At 40.0% G+C, this 23,707-nt stretch overlaps 1 protein-coding gene across 2 annotated transcripts in view; it reads left to right on the top strand.

The window, feature by feature from the left end:
- Positions 1-15: 15 nt before the first annotated feature.
- LOC129726016 (uncharacterized) overlaps positions 16-23,707 on the top strand; it is a 63,540-nt gene continuing 39,848 nt past the window's right edge. The window contains exons 1-2 of one of the 2 annotated variants that reach the window (XM_055682546.1): positions 16-294; positions 10,699-11,499. In XM_055682546.1, the coding sequence (XP_055538521.1) occupies positions 11,395-11,499 (105 nt within the window). In that variant the 5' untranslated portion in view covers positions 16-294; positions 10,699-11,394. The remainder of the gene's footprint in view (positions 295-10,698; positions 11,500-23,707) is intronic. The other variant, XM_055682557.1, reaches the window with a different exon arrangement.

Raw genomic sequence — 23,707 nt, 5'->3', positions numbered from 1 at the left:
CCAAATGACTCTACACTACAGCCGTGCCGTGAGATGAACCGAAAGAGCAAGTAGGAGCCAGTTGTACGCGGACATTCGTTTCGGTTTGTGCTTTCGTTTTTATTAGGCGTCGTCGTCTGTAGCTGCGTGTTCAAGTTCCCGTTGTAACTTTAACTTTTGCAAAATGCAGCTCTTTTCTATGTTTGCTTCCGTCTGAAACAGTGCTTAAATTGTAAGAAAATCAGTGGAATTGAAGCATAAAGTTGTTCAATGTACGCTCGTGCATGTTTGCACAGTTTTCGGAAGTGAAGATAAGTAAGTTTTCGATATTTTCCGATTAGGGAGAAGTCTATATCAAACGTTTTCTGTGTAGGAGAAAATCCATTTTTGCACAAATACTAACTTATTCTGTTACCTTTTGCGTTGCCCTTCTGGGCCTTCTGGGGTAACAGCCAAGTATGATGACAGTTCTACAAGGTATGCTACATTTTTGTCTATCCACGCACACAAACAAATCTCGTTATGAAAAATTTCGCGTTTTGTATGGAATTCAAAACATTTTTGGAAATGTTCTCGTTTTATGTTGTTTTATATCTGATTTTTTCGGTTGGAGAGTGAATCTCCAGTTGAAACACACTAGAAATTGATATTAATTTAGATATAGTGTGAAAAATTGCGACAATATGTCGAAATAAAATATATACAAATGCTTTTAGAAATAGTTGGAGCATAATATTAGTCATTATCATAGCTTATGACTTTTGTTACTGTATAAAACATAAGTGACTCTATTTAGAAGCGCTATTAGAGTACAAGAAAATAACGAAAAGTGCAAAAAGGTTACCGGCAAATTGATGAAAAACAGCATATTTTACCTAAACCGCAGCATGTTTATGTATTCCCCACAAATAAAACATGTTTCAACATCATTTCTATAACTTTTCAGGAAAGTATGTTCTATAAGTTTAGTTTAAAATGCAAAATCATTTCAAATTTCATACAAAATTGGAAAAAGTTCATAACGATCACTGATACTAATGCATCGACGTGAATAGCATACCTTGTAGAACTGTCATCATACTTGGGGGTAACAGCAGCCCAGAAGACACCGATAATCCCCTTCGAACTGACAATGAAATTGTGGATAAAGCCGTGTCTGCGTTATTATTGGTGATATTGGAGACTTTAAAGGTTGATATTTATAAGTATTTCTTTTCGTATTTGAAAAAAAAAGAGACGGCCTCAGAGATCAGAGAATGCATCAAATGTGATTTTTGCATGATTTTAAATGATAACTTTATGGAGTGCTGAAATTTTGCTGTAGTACAGTCGTTTTTTACGTAAAAATCCGCGTTAATCAAAAATTTGTTTAAAGTAAACCACCAAGAAAGGCTTTATAAAAACCCTGAGACGCTCTAGAACCGGTATTGAAAATTGTCCTTTTTCATAGTCATTCCGGATCCTCCGAAGGGTGGATGGTTTTATTTTACTAAATTTTATACTCAATCAACACTAAGACGTTTTTGGTTCCCTACCCGCGTTAATTCTAAAATCCGCGTAAACATTTTTGAATATATCCGGTATCGCGGTAAGCTTTCCGCATACAATCAAGTTTTTTTGCTTTTTTTTCTTCGCGGATTTTCGAATAACCGCGGATTTCTGGATTAACGCGTTTTTTACGCAGATTTTTTAATTAACACAAAAACCATGCTAATTAAAAAATCTGCGTAAAAAACGCGTTAATCCAGAAATCCGCGGTTATTCGAAAATCCGCGAAGAAAAAAACGCAAAAAAAACTTGATTGTATGCAGAAAGCTTAGTCACTTCCGTTTTTCTCATGTATACAATATCAAAATAAGCCCTGTCATACCTCAAAATTAAGAATAGTCCGATATATCAACTTACAAACTTCCAAACTTATTTTACACATGATTAGATTTGTATTCTTTAATTGCATTTTTGACAGTTTATTGAAGCTTTTGCGCCTTTGCATGAAACAAAATTTTTTCACATTTCGTGGTAAATTTTACAAACAAACCAAAGGGGCACCAATGGGAAATCCGCTATCTCCTTTTCTATGTGAGCTCTTCATGGCAAATATAGCAAATATATTGGAGAAGATGAACCACTCGCCGATTCGATGATGGAGGTATGTGGATGATATATTTTGTATCTTAAAACTTTTTTCATATCCCTTAATAATACCCATAACGACATCAACTTCTCGATTGAAAAAGAACTAAACAACAGACTCCCTTTCTTATATGTCGTTGTAGTCAGAAAGTCTATGGATTTGGAATTTAAAATTTATCGAAAACCAACGAATACAAAACGGGTGATACCTAACACTTCAAATCATCCCTTCCAGCATAAAATGGCATCTTTTCACTATATGATCCACCGTATGAAAGCGTTACCTCTAAGTAAAGTAGCCAAGCAAAAGGAACTGGAATATATTTGCGAAATTGCTAAACTAAATGGTTATAATGAATGTATCATACAAGCCATTTTTGATAAAAAATTCTTTTACTACACTCACCCCAATAAAAGAAAATTTGAAAAGGATAGCCGTTGAATATGACGTTACCTTGACACGCTCACTTCATCCAAAATTTAGAAAATTTGGGATGGATACTGTCTACACTAGTAGAAACACCCAGCTCAAAACAAAATTAGAGTCTACCAAAGACCCTATTGATACCCTGAACAAAGCTGGAATTTGTAAAATTGCATGCAGTCATTGTGATATGGTTTACATTGGAAAAACAAAATGTGATCTAAGGATACGTTTCAAAGAACATTTCGCAGAAGTCATAAAATCATATAAAACTTCAAAAAATGATTCACCACACTGTTTTAAATCAAAAGTAGCTGAACATATATTTAGTGAGGGACATCCACTAACGTCGGATAGCATTCACCTGCTCCGCCATTTTAACAATTTATGGAAATTAGACGTAGCCGAAAGTTTAGAAATTTATAAACAAAACTCATCCACGCTTCTCAACGCTGGTAACCACCCTTCATGGTTATTCAATCTTCTTCCCAAAAACCCTAGACATGGTACAGTAAACAACCAACCGCATAATTCACTACCTAATTTCAATTGAGAGGGTTAATTTTAATTTTACCTACTACAAATAAAAACAGGGTTTACGCTTTGCTCTTTACCAGTCCACATAAGCACTGATGATGGATGTATGTAAGAACTAAAATACATATCTTTGCCGACCGTTGATATCATTCAATATTTACTTCTCAAATTTAGTAGAATTATAATTTTTCTGTTCTTACTGGAGTACCTTGGTGGGGGTGGTCCACCCTGGATGTCATCCTCAGAGAAAGAATATTTTCATGCGTATCACCGTTAGAAAGGTAACATCCGAGGAAATAATTAAGAGGTGACACCCACGGAATTTATAAATTGGTTGTATGTTAATTTTATTGCAATCTAAGGGGAGGGGAAGGGAACTGCCATAAAGATTGATATCGATGGGAAGGAAACCATTTTTCGGCTTATGTATTTGCATTTTTTTTTCTCAATATAATGTAACGCACAGCGTTTGTTAGAGTTAAAGTCGAATGTACGTCTTGTTTGTAATAATATTTTTCATATTTTTATTTCCTGGATTTTTATACAAAACAAATATCCAATTGTCCTGGCCATTTGAATTAAGCAGAAAAACCAGCATGAAATAATAAAATGGCTGGTCCAGATTCCTAACTGAGGTATTCCCTCTACAGGGGCATTGAATTGGAGATTGGGTTGGTTTTTCTTTTCAGCGAGCATCATTTCAAAATTTGAGAACAGGAAAAAAAAAACGCTGGGGTCGAATCAGGAGAATAGAGTGGATACGAAATCAATTCCAGCCTTAATTCATACCATTCAATTGTCGTTTTCATTGATTTTTGATATAATGCAATCTCTAGATGAAAAAGCAATTGTTTCCTCGACATATCAGAACATATATTATTGATATATTGATGTTATTCTGTGCACAACTTAGAATACAGATGCCATAACCTTCTTAACTGACTGATGTGATTGTTCTTCCTTCTGAGCGGGTTCATCGTGTCCTGTCCACACGATTTGAAGAGCTCCAAATCATCAACTCGTAGTTTTTTTGCAAGGAAATCTTTTTTGTTGCAAAATAAATGTGATTTTTGATTGCTTGTTAGTTTGTTTCGATATCGTTTGAAGTTTGGTACATACTAACTAAAAATTATTGGAAAATAATTCGGCTGTCGCTGGATGCCAGAAATCCGAGGACTTTCCAGCCGAATTGTTATTTATCTACAGTACGATTGCTCACACTGTAAAAAGCATGTGCGACTCATCAATAAGTTTGATGACTATTCGCCTCAATATACCACATAAAGTGTTACACTAAATTACAATAATGTTCCGACAAAAATCGTTGCAATTCTCAATTACAACGATTAGCTCACTTTATAGTCGATAAGATAGAAGTAAGATTAGGTTAAGGTTTAATTTCGAATTCATTTATTTTTTACTTGAGTTTACAATTTTCCTACAATTATATTCACTTAACTGCGGAAGCAATTACTATCTTTTATTGAAATAAAATTTAAAAAAAAAATATGTAATAGTGTTGATATTTCACCGTTTGTGGCAGAACACACAATATAAATTCTGAATAAATATTAGAAATAATTAATTTATCACAAAACATGCCCCCCCCCCAATTAGAAAAAGTTACAATAATGTTTGTCCTAATTTTACTAACTATCTCGATTTTGCATTCCGCGTCGAACACTCGACAGAAACGGACGTGCAAAGTGGTCGTTCTATTACAATCCGGTCCGTGTGTACGAATAACCAAACAAAAGAGTGTATTATTCGCGCTAAAGGCCAACTAGATTGTGAGTTGTGTCGCTACGTTCTGTACCCGGCTCGCAACTTTGGCTGTATTGGTGCAAAATACCAGCTGCAGTTTTGATCTGTGCACAGTGAATAGATCTTTCTAATTCAAGGCCATCAGTTGACAGTCGAGTCGTGCGCTGTGCTGAGTGATCTCACACCCGGCTCACTGCTGCTGGCTGTATTGGTGCTGCTGTACTGGTGCTGCTGGCTGCTTTGGGTGCAGCTTCGAACGATCGGACAACCACTGCTGGAAGGAAGAAGTAAATAGGTACGTGTTTTTGTCGGCGCTAGTGCGATACATTTAGCGCGATGGATATAGATCCCTCGCCTCCCGTGCCACCATCCCCGAACCCCCCTGACCCTGACCCTTCTGTTACCCCCTCCCCTGTTCATTCTCCAGTCCCCCCTCGCCCAAGGTTTTACCCGGACGGATCTCAACAGGGCAGCTATACTGTTTATTTTCGTCCAAAGGCAGGAGTGAATTCAAAGCGATTAAACATACTGCAAATTTCTAAAGACCTGACGAAGGGGTACAAGGCCGTGACCGAAATTTCCAAGGTCCGACCTAACAAGCTCCGTGTCGTGGTCAGTGATCTGGCACAGGCCAACGCTATCGCTTGCTCTGAGCTCTTCACACGCGAGTATCGCGTTTACATACCCGCACGAGACGTGGAGATCGACGGTGTCATAACCGATTCGAGTCTGTCTGTCGAGTGTATCCTAAAAAGCGCAACCGGTTGCTTCAAAAATACCGAAACACAGGCGAAGATTTTGGATTGTAAGCAATTGCGGTCCATGTCTCTCGTCGGCGGTAAAAAAGTTTACACTCCGTCAGACTCGTTTCGCGTTACGTTTGCCGGATCTGCACTCCCTAGCCACGTCTCGATCGACCGGGTTCGTCTGCCTGTGCGATTGTATGTACCCCGTGTTATGAATTGCACCAATTGCAAGCAGTTAGGCCACACAGCCGCCTACTGCTGCAATAAGGCACGAGGTAGCAAGTGTGGGAAGACTCATGCGGAAGATTCTTGCAGTGTTAATGCTGAAAAATGTATTCACTGTGGGGAAAACCAGCATGAGCTCTCCACATGCCCGGTGTACATGCAGCGCAGAGATAAAATCAAGCGGTCACTTAAGGAGCGTTCAAAGCGTTCTTATGCTGAGATGCTGAAGAAGACCGTGACCACTTCTACCATAACATCGAACCCCTTTGATCTGTTGTCCTCTGATGAAACCGATTCTGACGACTCATCAGCGGGAACATCTTATGCCAATCCTGGGGAGTCTAGGAAGAGGAAAAATGTTTCTTCTCCTAAACTTCCCCGTAAAGGTCCCAAAGTGTAATGAAAAGTACGAACAAACCAAACAGTGCTGCGGAAAAACCAAAGAAAACTCCTCCTGGGCTTGCAAATTTAATGTCCCAGAAGGAGTTCCCAGCACTGCCAGGAACATCTAAAACCCCAGTTGTTCCTTTTGCACATCCAGTTGATGAAACAAACTCTGGATTAGTGAAATTTTCTGACATTGTGGACTGGATTTTTGAAAATTTCAATGTACCCGATCCAATTAAAATTTTTCTTACAGCATTCCTCCCAACAGTTAGATCATTTTTGAAGCAGTTGACTGCCCAATTGCCCCTCCTTGCAGCGATTGTATCCTTCAATGCCTAATTCAACTGCGTATATGAAGGATTCTATCTCTGTCTTACAGTGGAATTGTAGAAGTATTTTACCAAAAATTGATTCGTTTAATGTTTTAATAAATAAAAACAAATGCGATGCATTTTCCCTTTGTGAAACTTGGCTTACTTCAAATATTGATCTCAACTTCCATGATTTTAATATTATTCGCCTTGATCGAGACACCCCATATGGAGGAGTACTTCTAGGGATTAAAAAGTGCTATTCTTTCTATCGTATTAACCTCCCCTCGATTCCAGGCATCGAAGTTGTCGCATGTCAATAGACAATACAAGGTTTAGAGCTTTGTATTGCCTCAATATATATTCCTCCCAGAGCACAGGTTGGGCAACGGCTGCTCTTTGATTTAATAGAACTTCTTCCCTCGCCACGTTTGATTTTGGGAGACTTCAACTCTCATGGTGTGGCTTGGGGTTCCCCTTACAATGATAACCGCTCCTCTTTAATCTATAACCTTTGCGATGACTTCGACATGACTATTTTAAACAACGGTGAAATGACACGTATCCCGAAACCTCCAGCGCGCCCAAGCGCTTTGGATCTATCCTTATGTTCGACGTCGCTACGGTTGGATTGCACATGGAAGGTAATCCTCGATCCTCACGGTAGCGACCATCTGCCTATTCTTAATTCAATTACTAACGGGTCAACTCGCATGCGACCAATTGACATTCCGTATGACCTCACACGGAATGTCGATTGGAAGTTATACGAGGATATGATTTCAAAAGCGGTCGAGTCGATTCAACATCATCCACCACTTGAAGAATACAATCTCCTCGCGGGCTTGATTTTCGACGCCGCGATGCAAGCCCAAACGAAGAAATATCCCGGCGTAACGATCAAAGAACGGCCTCCCACTCCGTGGTGGGACCAAGAGTGCTCCGATGTCTACACGCAAAGATCCGACGCGTTTTTGGCCTTCCAGAAGGGAGGTTTACCTGGCGACTACTTACGGTATTCGGAGCTTAATACCAAGCTTAAAAGCTTGGCTAAAGCAAAGAAACGCGGATATTGGCGTCGGTTCGTGAACGAGACGTCGAGGGAGACATCGATGAGCACTCTTTGGAACACAGCCCGAAGAATGCGGAATCGCGTAACGGTCAACGAAAGCGAGGAGTCTTCAAGTCGGTGGATATTTGATTTTGCCAGGAAAGTATGTCCGGACTCTGTTCCTGAGCAAAACATTGTTCGCGATGCGTCTCCGGGCCACGTATCCCGTCGAATCACCTTTTACGATGGCAGAGTTTTCAGTTGCCCTCCTGTCCTGTAACAATAACGCGCCTGGGTTAGATAGAATCAAATTCAACTTGTTGAAGAATCTACCCGGCAATGCCAAGAGGCGCTTGTTGAACTTGTTCAATAAGTTCCTGGAGCAAAACATTGTACCGCAGGATTGGAGGCAAGTGAAGGTGATCGCCATCCAAAAACCAGGGAAACCAGCTTCTGATCACAACTCTTATAGGCCGATTGCAATGCTATCCTGTATCCGGAAATTGATGGAAAAAATTATACTCCGTCGTTTAGACCATTGGGTCGAATCAAATGGTCTACTATCAGATACTCAATTTAGCTTCCGCCGTGCCAAAGGGACGAATGATTGTCTTGCGTTGCTTTCAACAGATATTCAGCTGGCGTATGCTCGCAAAGAACAAATGGCGTCTGCGTTCTTGGACATTAAGGGGGCTTTTGATTCCGTTTCTATTGACATTCTTTCGGGTAAACTTCACCGACAAGGATTTTCTCCAATTTTGAACAATTTTTTGCACAATTTGTTGTCCGAAAAGCACATGCATTTTACGCACGGCGATTTGGCAACTTTTCGCATTAGCTACATGGATCTTCCCCAGGGCTCATGTTTAAGCCCCCTTCTTTACAACTTTTATGTAAATGACATCGACGAATGTCTGGCAAATTCATGCACGATAAAACAACTTGCAGACGACAGTGTAATCTCTGTTACAGGAGCCAAAGCTGCCGATTTGCAAGGACCATTGCAAGATACCTTGGACAATTTGTCTGCTTGGGCTTTACAGCTAGGTATCGAATTCTCTCCGGAGAAGACTGAGATAGTAGTTTTTTCTAGGAAGCATGAACCTGCTCAGCTTCAAACACAATTAATGGGTAAATCGATTTCTCAGGTTTTGGTACACAAATATCTTGGTGTCTGGTTCGACTCTAAAGGCACCTGGGGTTGTCACGTGAGGTATCTGATGAAAAAATGTCAACAAAGAGTGAATTTTCTTCGTACAATAACCGGACAATGGTGGGGAGCCCACCCAGGAGACCTCATAAGGCTTTACCAAACAACGATACTGTCTGTTATTGAGTACGGGTGTTTCTGCTTCCGCTCCGCAGCAAACACACATTTGATCAAACTGGAGCGAATACAATATCGTTGTTTGCGTATCGCCTTGGGTTGCATGCAATCGACCCATACGATGAGTTTGGAGATCTTAGCTGGAGTACTACCATTGAAAAACCGCTTCTGGAGCCTGTCTTCTCGTATTCTAATCAAATGTGAGGTCTTGAACCGTCCCGTGATTGAAAATTTTGAAAGGTTAATCGAACTTAACTCTCAAACCCGTTTTATGACATTGTATTTCAATCACATGTCCCATAATATTAACCCTTCTTCGAATATTCCAAATCGTGTCGACTTATCAAATACTTCTGATTCTACTGTGTTTTTCGATACATCCATGATAGAAGAAACTCGTGGAATCCCGGATCATTTACGCGTGCAGCAGATCCCCAAAATTTTTTCCAATAAATATCGAAACATCAACTGCGACAATATGTTCTACACTGACGGATCACTTCTTGATGGGTCCACTGGCTTCGGTATTTTCAATAACAATTTAACCGTCTCCCATAAACTCGATAATCCTGCTTCTGTTTACGTCGCAGAATTAGCTGCAATTCAGTACACCCTAGGGATTATCGAAAAAATGCCCACGGACCATTATTTCATCTTTACGGACAGTCTCAGTTCCATTGAGGCTCTCCGATCGATGAAAGATGTTAAGCACTCTCCGTATTTCCTGGGGAAAATACGGGAACATCTGAGTGCTTTATCCGAAAAATCGTATCAGATTACCTTAGCGTGGGTCCCTTCTCACTGCTCGATACCGGGTAATGAGAAAGCGGACTCTTTGGCTAAGGTGGGCGCAACAAACGGTGATATTTATGAAAGACCAATTGCCTTTAATGAATTTTTCACATTTGTACGTCAGAATACGATCATCAGTTGGCAAAATTCTTGGACCAAGGGGGAACTGGGAAGGTGGTTACATTCCATAATCCCCAAGGTATCGACGAACCCGTGGTTCAAGGGGTTGGATGTAGGTTGGGATTTCATTTGCGTGATGTCCCGGCTTATGTCCAATCACTATAGATTTGACGCGCATCTTCGTCGTGTTGGGCTCGGGGAGAGTGGTATCTGTGCCTGTGGTGAAGGTTATCACGACATAGAGCACGTTGTTAGGTCATGCCCTGTACACCGTGACGCCAGGTCTAGATTAATAGCTTCCCTGCAGACCGAAGGTAGGCAGCCGGCTGTTCCTGTTCGTGATGTCTTGGCGAGCCGTGACCTATCCTACATGTCCCTTATATACGTTTTCCTGAAATCCATCCACGCCCCAGTTTAGTCCTATCCCCTTCCGCCTACATCCAACCAAACGACAAGAACACGTTAAGACCCCGGATCCGGAAACAGCAATCAGACCCGCACGATACTCTCAAGGCCCGATGGAAACAACCCAATATGCCAGTCCGTAATATCTTGGCCCAGCAGCGGAACAAATTTAATATGCTGCTTACCTATGGCAATGAAAACCATCAAACAGCAAACCTGTGCTTTTAATGCAAAATATTCTAGCTTTAAGTTAGATTTAGTTTCAGCTCGTAGTCAGCAGCGAGGATAAAAAATTTGCTTTTAGTTATTAAGATACTTTAGAAAGTAAGCTACCAGATATAATTGGCGCCGTTGAACATTGGATTGTATTTGTGCCGTGTCAAATAAACTATAGATGAAGAAAAAAAAAATCTCGATTTTGCATAACCTGAGAAAAATCCATCTGAACTCACAAATGTAAAATTTTACATGTATTTTCCTCTTCTATTTTTTAACAGTGCAACCTGGGATCGGATTAGTGGAAATGCTGACTAATATATATGAAGAGATCGCGTTTAGTGTTTCAACCCGAGTGGATTCGTGCTAGTTGTGCCTAAACAAATAAAGAAACGATCTGCACACGCCTGCGCGGAAGACGCAAATCTCTTCGTTGAACCCGCGAAAATAAGCGCAGAGCCCACAGTGTAAATACAGGAAAGCGAATGGTGAAGTGTTGAATGAATCAACGACGACGGATGCGTGTATGGCCACAAAAGAAGTTCGATCACCCCCTGCAGCTCGGGATTGGTTTGAGATTCGCTTTGCTTAGTGACCACTTATAAGTGTTTCATTTTCTTTGAATCCGCTGCTTACATGACATGTTTGCCCTCATCGGTGTGCAGTTAAAAAATTGCTGTGGAGTTTAGATCATAGAAAAATAAAATCGGATGATTGTTATGTAGTGCAAGTGACGAACAAAGTATACGATTAACATAATCGATGTATCCGATCGTGAACTAGTTTCACTGAAGCGGTATGTGTTTAGTGCAGTTTGGTAAACCAGTGAAAATTTAGTTCGAAAAGCTGAAATCTGCGATCGTCGAACGAGCTCGCGGTGGCTGTTCCGTCACCAGCTGTTGAGGCCGACGGAGGCTTAGTTTACGGCCCAAATATATAACGTGAATCAGTTGTAAAGCAGCACCATTGCATAGAAGATGGAACCACGTGTCAGCGGAGGAGCACTTTTTCGAGAAATTCACAAGAACACCTGGCTCCGTCGGTTGAACGTCGAAGGGAAAAGACCATCTGTGCTCACAAAGGTAAGCGGTATGCTTTTGTTATATGTGTATAATGAGCTTCAGCTGGCTACGTTGAAGCCAGTAGAGTTTGTTCCTTAGGCATTTGATTTTTTTAAGAGTTTCTGTTTATTCCCAAATTTTGAGTCTGTTTTTGAAAAAAACAATATTAGCAGTTTGAGATATTGCTAGCGATACTTGTGTTGTTGGTTCGAATAAGGTATTAATGACATTCAATTCTTTTGAATCATCATTGCCAAGCCAATATGCGTCATTCCGTTGCGACTCGCATAAATTTCTCGTTAATCCATGGCCAATGATAGGGAATTGGGAACATACAAATAGAAACGGCTGTTCTTATCAGTTGCTCTACATGAGAATTAAAGCTCGTTTATGCTACTAACGCAATTGTTTTCCATACATTACTGGTCGATCTTACCTAGCGAACCTATACATATATGGTGTATAGGCTGACTAATCTTACCCTATGCCTGAGTCATTCTAAGTACTTAAAAAAAAACAACCGGAAACCCTCTATTAACGATTTGATAAGAGATGACTATTGCCCATTTTGTTCTGTGTCCAACATACAAAAGTACTCAGCCGAATTATACCCATGGCCGCTCCGTCTCTTTGGTCTATTAAAAAAATTCGAAACGCAGTAAAGTTTTCCGGCTTCCAAAGATGCAAATTACATTTAAAAACTTTTAAAAAGTAGTCATTGTTCTACTAAACACGGCACCAGTTTTAAAAGCAAATATCAAACTTACTCGTCCGTACTTCAATTGACATATGTATAATAAAACAAAAACAGAGACTTCTTGAGGACCATATTTTAATTCAATTGTGTTAAATTATTTATTTAATGCTGTACATCGGAAAAGAAAATACGTAATAAACAGTATATCTGCTAATTCCAATACATTGTTGTACTAATTTAGCAATCGGCAAAAGTTAGACAACAAACCCGATCAAAAATACAAATGACGGGTTGTTGCCATTCAACGCCATTCATGTTTTCTTACAACTTGACCCAGTAGGCCATGGTTGTGTTATTCTATCTGATTACGAAGACTTCAATGAGAGATATGTTATGCCTTTATCGAATTGTGGGATCCTTCCCAGCGCAATTCTCCGAACGTAAACTTTAGGATTGCTACATATGGAAGTAGGTATGCATCAAGCTTTATCTTAGCTCGGCTCAAGAATTTGCTTTGAAAAGATTTATGATCTTGCGCAGGGGGACACTGTGGGAGTTTTGTATTTGTTGGCATGGTAATTACTTCGAGTCAGGTGAGCGTTCAGAAAACAAAAGTTGTGGTGACTGGAATTCGCTTTGTTATCTTTACCTGGTTGTTTACATACCAATTGTCAGCGTTCGTGCCGATTGTAACATTTGCATCGGTTTTCAAGCACACAAGAAGCGAAGTTATGGGTCGTTGCTTTTGCAACGCACTATTATGGTTTAGCTCGCGTTTGTTTGTAGCAGATGTGGATATTTAAATTTAACCACTAGCCAGCCGGTCGACTGTCGAGGCACGCTTGTTAAACAGCTGTTTGGAAAAATATTTAATTTAAGATTTATTGCCCATGCTGTACAAGTTAACTCAAATCAATTGCCAGCATTTTGTTTTTTTCCCTTTGTAGGTAATCTCTTCTTACTTAATCTCGTCCCAATGGCAATTAAAAGATCCCACGCAAACTCGTTGATAAAGTGGATAACACTTTTCAACTTTTTTTGTAGAACTTTTCGAACTTGGTGTCAACTGCCAAACTAATTTTTGTTCGTAACTTTTACTCAAAAACTATCAACAATATTTTGGCTGAAAAGGATGTGATAAATTGTTTGAGATGTTTATTACAAACTTTTTATCGAAGCCCGATTTTAAAATTCAGATTTTTTTGAAAATAGTGTTTTCCACATTTTCTTTGAGGTGAGAATTTATTTGCACCAAAACCATGGGATCTACAAAAAAAGCAAAGCCTTGGTGCTACATTCTGTTTTATTATACACAGACTGCGCAGCCAACTGTCAAGTGTACAGAAGGACAATTGCGGGGCTAGCGCTACGATCCTCCTACTGACACTAACGACTGGCTTGTTGAGCCAGCATCGTACCTCGAGACCAGCTGGGTAACCATAGGATCAGGGGTGACTCGTCCATAGGTGCAACCGGTGCATTGCACACGGGGACGCCAGGCAAAAAATATATTTCAGTTGCAAATTTATGTCAATATTTTATTGGTTTTTAGTTTCACTTTCAAATCGTATCGACTAGAATGACTTGCGTGATTGCGGACATGATTGTGATTACTTCCTCAAATTGCGATTTTCAAAATTTGTAGTTGAACAGGCAGATTCAAAAGCCACGAGTCGCCCCTGCATAGGATCTATAAGAATACCAAATTTATCCTAAAAATTTTCATACAGAAAAATGACTCCGAAAATGTAAATACATCTTCCAACTTTGTTTGCTTACCTCGGGTCGTTCCATCGTTTTTCCATACCAATTGATCAGAAATTCAATCGACCTTTTTGTTTTAAAAGAAACTTTGCACGTGTATCAAACAAAGTACTTTCCACAGGTGGAAGAATTTTTCTGACTCACAAAGTATTTTAGAAAGAGCGTATACATAAGACATCGCATAGACATTTCAACATATTGTAACTCAGAAACCTTCGGTTGCACACAGAAACTATCTGAGAATGATTTGTAAAGAACTGGTAAAATTTTTGTAGCAAATCACATGCAAAAGAATCTTTGCAGAACGTCAGCTGCCAGCACATAACTAAATTTGGGTGATCAGCACCTATGACAAGTTTTCTGTGCAAAATTAGGTGTGAAACCCATGAAATCGTTCGAGTGAATCAATTTAAAACATAGTTAGGAAAAAAATTTGAAACATTAGGGAAAACAAGGGAGTAGAGAATTTATTCTTGACAGTCGAGTTGCTAATCGGAATTTGATAATATTAGTTTAATTTTATTATCGGAAGTACAAACCCACGGAACAACAGCAGTTTAACTGTTCATCGATAGGTTTTTGAATTCACAAAAATTATATATTGGTATGTCTGACGGAGCAGATTTATGTTATGAAAATAGCAAAAACAATAACAGCCTGTGTAGGGTTCAAACCAATACACAATTTGAAAGTTGAATGATATTTTTTCTCACATCACACGAAAAGAAACCTCTTGAACCAATTTGAAGTCTTAAGAATATGCAAATATCAAAACTAATTGAAGGTACCATCCAGGGAAAAAACAACAAGCTCATTGAATAGTTACATAATTAAATTTCTGTGAATGCGTTGGCAAAACTGGAGGAAATAATATACTATTCAAAGACGATATCAGAGACACCGAAACTCCATATTTTGATATATATTAATCATAATCAAAATATATTATAATAGAGGTTTTTCATTGTATTTTCAATAGTTCCAAACGATGCCTACTATATTTTGAAACTGCTTATTAAGAGCAAGTTCGCAAGAACCGCAACCACCTTTCTGAGGGACGTTGTTTTGATGTTCTCCGATTGAGCTGGAATTTTCAGCGTTTTTTTGTCTATTCAAGGTAGGAAGTTTTGCAAAATTTCAATTTTTTAAGTGGGGTAAAACGACCTATTTCTCACTTTTGTCATCTTGCCCTTAAGTTAGTATTTAACAAGAGTGATAATCTAAATTTTCAGTAAAATCTATCAAGTCTAACCCAAGTTCTCGCAGTTTTGGTGATTTTGACGGCATTTTGAAGTAGAAAACTTCTCTCAGGAAGTTCGGCTACATAGGGATGTGAAATGAAAATCTAAAACCGAAAAGAGTGAAAAATATGTCCAATTTCAAATGCTAATAAATCGGTTAGTATTCGATGGATTTCCTTCGTTCTTGCAGCAATAGATTAGAAAATCTTCTAAGATTCTTCCCAAAATAAGATAATTGTAATTTTATTATTCACACTATTGTACTATTAAAAATAGTCAAGCCTTGTCAAAACGAAAAATTCGACCTCTGATTGGTCGTTATATGCTTGCTTCCCAAGCACGGTCGACAGGATCATATACCTTGCAATTGAAAACATGCTATTTGGCCTATATAAGAGCCTGTTTCAGCCGGAGCCGCTCATAATGGTTCTAGATAGCGACAACAGCAGTCGTCCTTCCTTAGCAGCAGCACTAGCCCTGTGGTTGGTCACCACGTCACAGGAGCAGCGCGGTTTTTCTCCGCGTGTGTCGCCAAACAGCCATTATTCCCCCCGTGTTGGGGCAGCATGATGATTGCCATCAGGAAATCCAATTTCGGAAATCAAAATGCCTTTTTCAAGGCAAATAAACAAGTCATTGAAAGTTAATAATTTTTGTCAACGCAAGCAAGCATTCTGTGTTGCATCCTAGCAATTCAAATTTGTCGCACCCGTCTAATTTACTGAATGTGAAATAGCTTCCACAGTGCATGTTGTCCGTGTATCTTAATTCCCCCAATGTTAGGGCAGCTCAAAGGTTGTAATTAGCAACCGATTTTGAACCGCAACATGCTTTTTTCAAGGCAAATAAAAAAATAATTGAAGGTTAATGATTTTCTGGCATCAACACAAGCAGACATTCTGTGCGGGATGCAATCAAATTCTGTTGTAGTTGTCTAATTTTTACTTTCACTTTATTTAGTAAACCCCCCACTGTAGGGGCAGCGCAAAGGCTGCGATCAGCATAACCGACATTGAATAATAAACTGCCCTGTTAGAACGCATTCACAAAAGCAGTTAGTTCGACTATGCAGAGCTAAGATGAAGTCGATTCAATCAATCAGCATAAACAGAATTTCGTCGTCTCCCAGCTGCCAAGTTGCAACATGATGCAACACGCAACAGCGAGCAAACGAAATCGCTTGATGTTACAAACCGCAATAAGATACGGGTTAAAACCGTTGCGTGTGTGAGCACCATCGGTGTTTATTCGCTGGATACACTATCTACTGTCTACTGAACGCAATAATCTGCTTACATGCGACACGGGGACGGGAACATTTTCTTCAACCAAGCTGCACAACACGACACAAAACATGTTATTTTGTTGCTTCAATGAGAGTGCTATCGGTCCGGCTCGACAAGAAATCATTTTTGTACATCCGTGCTACGAAACTGAGGAAAAACTTTAAAATCTGAAAAAAGAGGTGGCGCTTATCAAATGATCGCTCTGAGCCGGAATGAAGTCACAAATATTTTTCAAGTTATATCATTCCACCACGTACGAAAATTAATTCATTCCTATTTTCATCCCTATATAAGAGCCTGTTTTAGTCGAAGCCGCTCATAATAGTTCTGAACAGCGACGACAGCAGTCCTCCTTCAGCAGCAGCGGGAGCGAGCAGTGGGTACCATCGATAGCGGCCACAACTGTGGTATGGCTGCGGATAAGCGTAGCCGTTTCAGCGGATCTCACCATCGATAGCAGCAGGGCTAGCAGATGCAGGTACAGCGGATACCAATGGCGGCCACAACTGTGGCATGGCTACGGATAGCGTTGCAGTTGCTCAGCAGTTGGGCCAGCGTATAGCGGCCACAACTGTGGCATGGCTATGCATAGCGCAGCTGTTGCAGCGGGTATATCAGCATCGATAGTAGCAGGGTCAGCTGATGCAACGACACTCCCTTCACTAAAATGCTGTTTCAGTGTGATAGCGGGAAGCATCAGCAGCAGGCTCGCATGAAGTGAATACATCAGCCAGCAACTTTCCCATTAGGCCTCTGCCATAGTAGACGCGAAAAGCGGCGCGAACCGATTCGCTCGGCCGTAGGTTAATGTACAGCTCTACTGATGGCTGTACATTAACCTACAGCCGAGCGAATCGGTTCGCGTCGCTTTTCGCGTCTATTATGGCAGAGGCCTAATGGGAAAGTTGTATCATTTTGTTCAGAAGAATATTATTGTCGGTAATATTACATAGAAGCGATTGCGTAAATCCGATTTCGAATTGAACAATTGTTCTTTTGAGAACAAATAAAACACTTATTTGAAGAGTTAATAGCTTTTGGTACCAATAGCAGTATAGTGACAGCCTCAGCGGTAGATGCAGATGCAGCCGGTACTTCACTGAGGCCGATGTAAAGGTAAATGGGAGCAGCACGGCGAAACAGTTCGGGTTATGCTTAGACGCGCGTCATTTTTCGTTGTTGATATTCCCCACATGAAACGACGCGCTTTCGTATGATAGCGGTGGTATTAGCGGTAGATGCATTTGCCAACACTTCCTCCAGTAAAGCCGTGTCTAGTTTTCAATGTGAAAACACCTTTCTCATTGTGTTGACCGTGCGCCTTAGTCCTCACTATCAAGGTAACACAGAGATGTAAGATAAACACTACATCCTATGATAAACTGAACAATTGTCCTTATAAGGACAACAAATGAATAAATGAAGATTTAATTTTGAATTAGAATACTTCTCTCAGGAAGTTCGGCTACATAGGGATGTAAAATGAAAATCTAAAACTGAAAAAAGTGAGAAAAATTTCAAATGCTAATAAATCGGTTAGTTTTCGATGGATTTCCTTCGTTTTTGCAGCAATCGATTAGAAAATCTTCTAAGATTCCTACCAAATGCATGAAATTGCAATTTTATCATTCGAGCTATTGTACTATTGAAAACTCTTAAGCCTTGCCAAAACACAAAATTCGACCTCTGATTGGTCGTTATTCCGCGCTTTCCCAAGCACGGTCGGCAGAGTTATGGACCTAGTAAATTGGGAATGCATCATTTGGCCTATATAAGAGCTTCATCAGATAATAAACAAACATTTCATCGGATATTAAATTGAACAACTGAAATTTATTTATTTATTTATTCGTTCAACATCAACAGACTCTATCTGGTCCTAATGATTGTATCTTAAAATATTTAAAAAATTACTCCTAAAACTAGAGCGAGGTAGATGGTAGTCGAAACCGGAACATACACTATTGAAATTTGAAGAACACAAATGATTATTTGAAGAGTTAATATTTTCTCGTTTTGCGCTATAATCCAAAGTTAATTATCTTCATCTACATGCATACTCTGATTATTATTACGTGTTTGCGTTGCTTAGTGTTTGGCTACGGTCATGCAGAACGCAAATAACGGCGCGATGCGATTCGGCAAGACGAAATCTGTTGAAATGTATAGCTCTATTTCGCCTTAAAAAGAGCTGTACATTTCACCACGGTAAGGCGAATCGCATCGCGCCGGCATTCGCGTTCTGCATAACCGTAGCCTTTGTTCCGTTCCCTTTTAATGATGCCGTATTAAATGTGCATATTACAATTCGGCAGCACTTCAACTTCTCATTTGCACAAATTTTAAAAATATTCAATTAACTTCATTCAAAATATCAGACAAAAAGAAATTACAATACTGCCTATGAACGGTCAACGTTCATTTACTAGAAAAAATTACTGACACGCAAGCAGCCGGGTTATCTTTCTTGTAAAAGTATTCTACTTCAACCTTGCGGTCGTGGCTTTGCATACAACCTTCTTGTGGTTTTTTCGAAAAAAAATTCTTCAAGGAACGTTTTATTCCAAATGGCGTATCTTCTGGTAAAGTAGGTAGTTCTGGTAAGGTAGAGTGATTATCCAAATTTCAGCAAAATCTATTAACAGGAAATATAGTGATTTTAGAGATTTTGACGGTTTTTAAAAAAAAAATCACAAGAAGGTTGTATGCAAAGCCACGACCGCAAGGTTGAAGTAGAATACTTTTACAAGAAAGGTAACCTGGCTGCTTGCGTGTCAGTCATTTTTCCAAGTAAATAAACGTTGACCGTTTATTGGCAGTATTGTAATTTCTTTTTGTCTGATATTTTGAATGAAGTTCATTGGATATTTTTAAATTTTGTGCAAATGAGAAGTTGAAGTGCTGCCGAATTGTAATATGCACATTTAACGACATCATTAAACGGGAACGGAACAAAGGCTACGGTTATGCAGAACGCGAATGCCGGCGCGATGCGATTCGCCTTACCGTGGTGAAATGTACAGCTCTTTTTAAGGCGAAGTAGAGCTATACATTTCAACAGATTTCGTCTTGCCGACCGTAGCCAAACACTAAGCGACGCAGACACGTAATAATAGTCAGAGTATGCATGTAGATGAAGATAATTAACTTTGGATTAAAGCGCAAAACGAGAAAATATTAACCCTTCAAATAATCATTTGTGTTCTTCAAATTTCAGTTGTTCAATTTAATATCCGATGAAATGTTTGTTTATTATCTGATGAAGCTCTTATATAGGCCAAATGATGCATTCCCAATTTACTAGGTCCATAACTCTGCCGACCGTGCTTGGGAAAGCGCGGTATAACGACCAATCAGAGGTCGAATTTTGTTTTGACAAGGCTTAAGAGTTTTCAATAGTACAATAGTTCGAATGATAAAATTGCAATTTCATGCATTTGGTAGGAATCTTAGAAGATTTTCTAATCGATTGCTGCAAAAACGAAGGAAATCCATCGAAAACTAACGGATTTATTAGCATTTGAAATTTTTCTCACTTTTTTCAGTTTTAGATTTTCATTTCACATCCCTATGTAGCCGAACTTCCTGAGAGAAGTATTCTAATTCAAAATTAAATCTTCATTTATTCATTTGTTGTCCTTATAAGGACAATTGTTCAATTTATCAAAGGATGTAGTGTTTATCTTACATCTCTGTGTTACCTTGATAGTGAGGACTAAGGCGCACGGTCAACACAATGAGAAAGGTGTTTTCACATTGAAAACTAGACACGGCTTTACTAAAGGAAGTGTTGGCAAATGCATCTACCGCTAATACCACCGCTATCATACGAAAGCGCGTCGTTTCATGTGGGGAATATCAACAACGAAAAATGACGCGCGTCTCAGCATAACCCGAACTGTTTCGCCGTGCTGCTCCCATTTACCTTTACATCGGCCTCAGGGAAGTACCGGCTGCATCTGCATCTACCGCTGAGGCTGTCACTATACTGCTATTGGTACCAAAAGCTATTAACTCTTCAAATAAGTGTTTTATTTGTTCTCAAAAGAACAATTGTTCAATTCAAAATAGGATTTACGCAATCGCATCTCTGTAATATTACCGACAATAATATTCTTCTGAACAAACTGATACAACTGTCCCATTAGGCCTCTGCCATAATAGACGCGAAAAGCGACGCGAACCGATTCGCTCGGCTGTAGGTTAATGAACAACCATCAGTAGAGCTGTACATCAACCTACGGCCGAGCGAATCGGTTCGCGCCGCTTTTCGCGTCTACTATGGCAGAGGCCTTAGAGAAAGTTGCTGGCTGATGTATTCACTTCATGCAAGCCTGCTGCTGATGCTTCCCGCTACCACACTAAAACAGCATTTTAGTGAAGGGAGTGTCGTTGCATCAGCTGAACCTGCTACTATCGATGCTGATATACCCGCTGCAACAGCTACGCTATGCATAGCCATGCCACAGTTGTGGCCGCTATACGCTGGCCAACTGCTGAGCACCTGCAACGCTATCCGTAGCCATGCCACAGTTGTGGCCGCCATTGGTATCCGCTGTACCTGCATCTGCTGGCCCTGCTGCTAACGATGGTGAGATCCGCTGAAACTGCTACGCTTATTCACAGCCATGCCACAGTTGTGGCCGCTATCCGCTATCGATGGTACCCACTGCTCGCTACCGCTGCTGCTAGGGGAGGACTGCTGTCATCGCTGTTCAGAACTACTATGAGCGGCTTCGACTAAAACAGGCTCTTATATAGGGATGAAAATAGGAATGAATTATTTTACGTACGTGGTGGAATGATATAACTTGAAAAATATGTGTGACTTCATTCTGGTTCAGAGCGATCAATTGATAAGCTCCACCTCTTTTTTCAGTTTCTAAAGTTTTTCCTCAGCTTCGTAGCACGGATGCACAAAAATGATTTCTTGTGAACATTCTGTCGAGCCGGACCGATAGCACTCTCATTGAAGCAACAAAATAACATGTTTTGTGTCGTGTTGTGTAGCTTGGTTGAAGAAAATGTTCCCGTCCCCATGTCGCATGTAATTGATTGAATCGACTTCATATTAGCTCTGTATAGTCGAACTAACTGCTTTTGTGAATGCGTACTAACAGGGCAGTTTATTATTCAATGTCGGTTATGCTGATCGCAGCCTTTGCGCTGCCCCTACAGTGGGGGGGTTTACTAAATAAAGTGAAAATTAGACAACTACAACAGAATTTGATTGCATCCCGCACAGAATGTCTGCTTGTGTTGATGCCAGAAAATCATTAACCTTCAATTAATTATTTTATTTGCCTTCAAAAAAGCATTTTGCTGTTCAAAATCGGTTGCTAATTACAACCTTTGAGCTGCCCTAACATTGGGGGAATTAAGATACACGGACAACATGCACTGTGGAAGCTATTTCACATTCAGTAAATTAGACGGGTGCGACAAATTTAAACTGTTAGGATGCAACACAGAATGCTTGCTTGCGTTGACAAAAATTATTAACTTTCAATGACTTGTTTATTTGCCTTCAAAAACGCATTTTGATTTCCAAAATTTGATTTCCTGATGGCAATCTCCATGCTGCCCCAACACGGGGGGAATAATGGCTGTCTGGCGACACACGCTGAGAAAAACCGCGCTGCTCCTGAGACGTGGTGACCAACCACAGGGCTAGTGCTGCTGCTAAGGAAGAACGACTTGTCGCTGTCTAGAACTATTATGAGCGGCTCCGGCTGAAACAGGCTCTTATATAGGGATGAAAATAGGAATGAATTATTTTTCGTAGGTGGTGGAATGACATAACTTGAAAAATATGTGTGATTTCATTCTGGTTCAGAGCGATCATTTGATAAGCTCCACCTCTTTTTTCAGTTTCTAAAGTTTTTCCTCAGTTTCGTAGCACGGATGCACAAAAATGATTTCTTGTCGAGCCGGACCGATAGCACTCTCATTGAAGCAACAAAATAACATGTTTTGTGTCGTGTTGCGCAGCTTCGTTGAAGAAAATGTTCCCGTCCCCGTGTCGCATGTAAGCAGATTATTGCGTTCAGTAGACAGTAGATAGTGTATCCAGCGAATAAACACCGATGGTGCTCTCACACACGCAACGGTTTTAACGCGTATCTTATTGCGGTTTGTAACATCAAGCGATTTCGTTTGCTCGCTGTTGCGTGTTGCATCATGTTTCAACTTGGCAGCTGGGAGACGACGAAATTCTGTTAATGCTGATTGATTGAATCAACTTCATATTAGCTCTGCATAGTCGAACTAACTGCTTTTGTGAATGCGTACTAACAGGGCAGTTTATTATTCAATGTCGGTTATGCTGATCGCAGCCTTTGCGCTGCCCCTACAGTGGGGGGGTTTACTAAATAAAGTGAAAATTAGTCAACTACAACAGAATTTGATTGCATCCCACACAGAATGTCTGCTTGTGTTGATGCCAGAAAATTATTAACCTTCAATTATTTTTTTATTTGCCTTCAAAAAAGCATTTTGCTGTTCAAAATCGGTTGCTAATTACAACCTTTGAGCTGCCCTAACATTGGGGGAATTAAGATACACGGACAACATGCACTGTGGAAGCTATTTCACATTCAGTAAATTAGACGGGTGCGACAAATATAAATTGCTAGGATGCAACACAGAATACTTGCTTGCGTTGACAAAAATTATTAACTTTCAATGACTTGTTTATTTGCCTTCAAAAAGGCATTTTGATTTCCAAAATTGGATTTCCTGATGGCAATCTCCATGCTGCCCCAACACGGGGGGAATAATGGCTGTCTGGCGACACACGCTTAGAAAAACCGCGCTGCTCCTGAGACGTGGTGACCAACCACAGAGCTAGTGCTGCTGCTGAGAAGGACGACTGCTGTTGTCGCTGTCTAGAATAGTGATGGGAAACTTATCGATACTTATCGATAATATCGATAAGTGCTTGACATCGATGTTATCGTTAATTTTTTGACGTTAACGATAATTATCGATATTATAAGGGTGAGCACAAGTCAGTGCGGCTGGTTACTGGAGGAGACCCAAAAGAAGGAGACCTCACCTACCCTTCCCCAGGAGTTGCCTTTGCCGCTGGGTATTTGTTGCTATTCGACAAGATTTAGCATTGTTGGGGGTGGTGTAAAGGTTCCCCCCGGATGTCACTGAGTTTCTGAGAAATAATGGTAACTAAAAAGGTATTTATAGTTTTGAAGTAGAATACTTCTCTCAGGAAGTTCGGCTAAATA

The sequence above is a fragment of the Wyeomyia smithii genome, chromosome 1, assembly GCF_029784165.1.
Source record: "Wyeomyia smithii strain HCP4-BCI-WySm-NY-G18 chromosome 1, ASM2978416v1, whole genome shotgun sequence".
Taxonomy (NCBI): domain Eukaryota; kingdom Metazoa; phylum Arthropoda; class Insecta; order Diptera; family Culicidae; genus Wyeomyia; species Wyeomyia smithii.
Note: the sequence above shows the minus strand (reverse complement) of the source record. Positions and strands in the feature narration are given on the sequence as shown.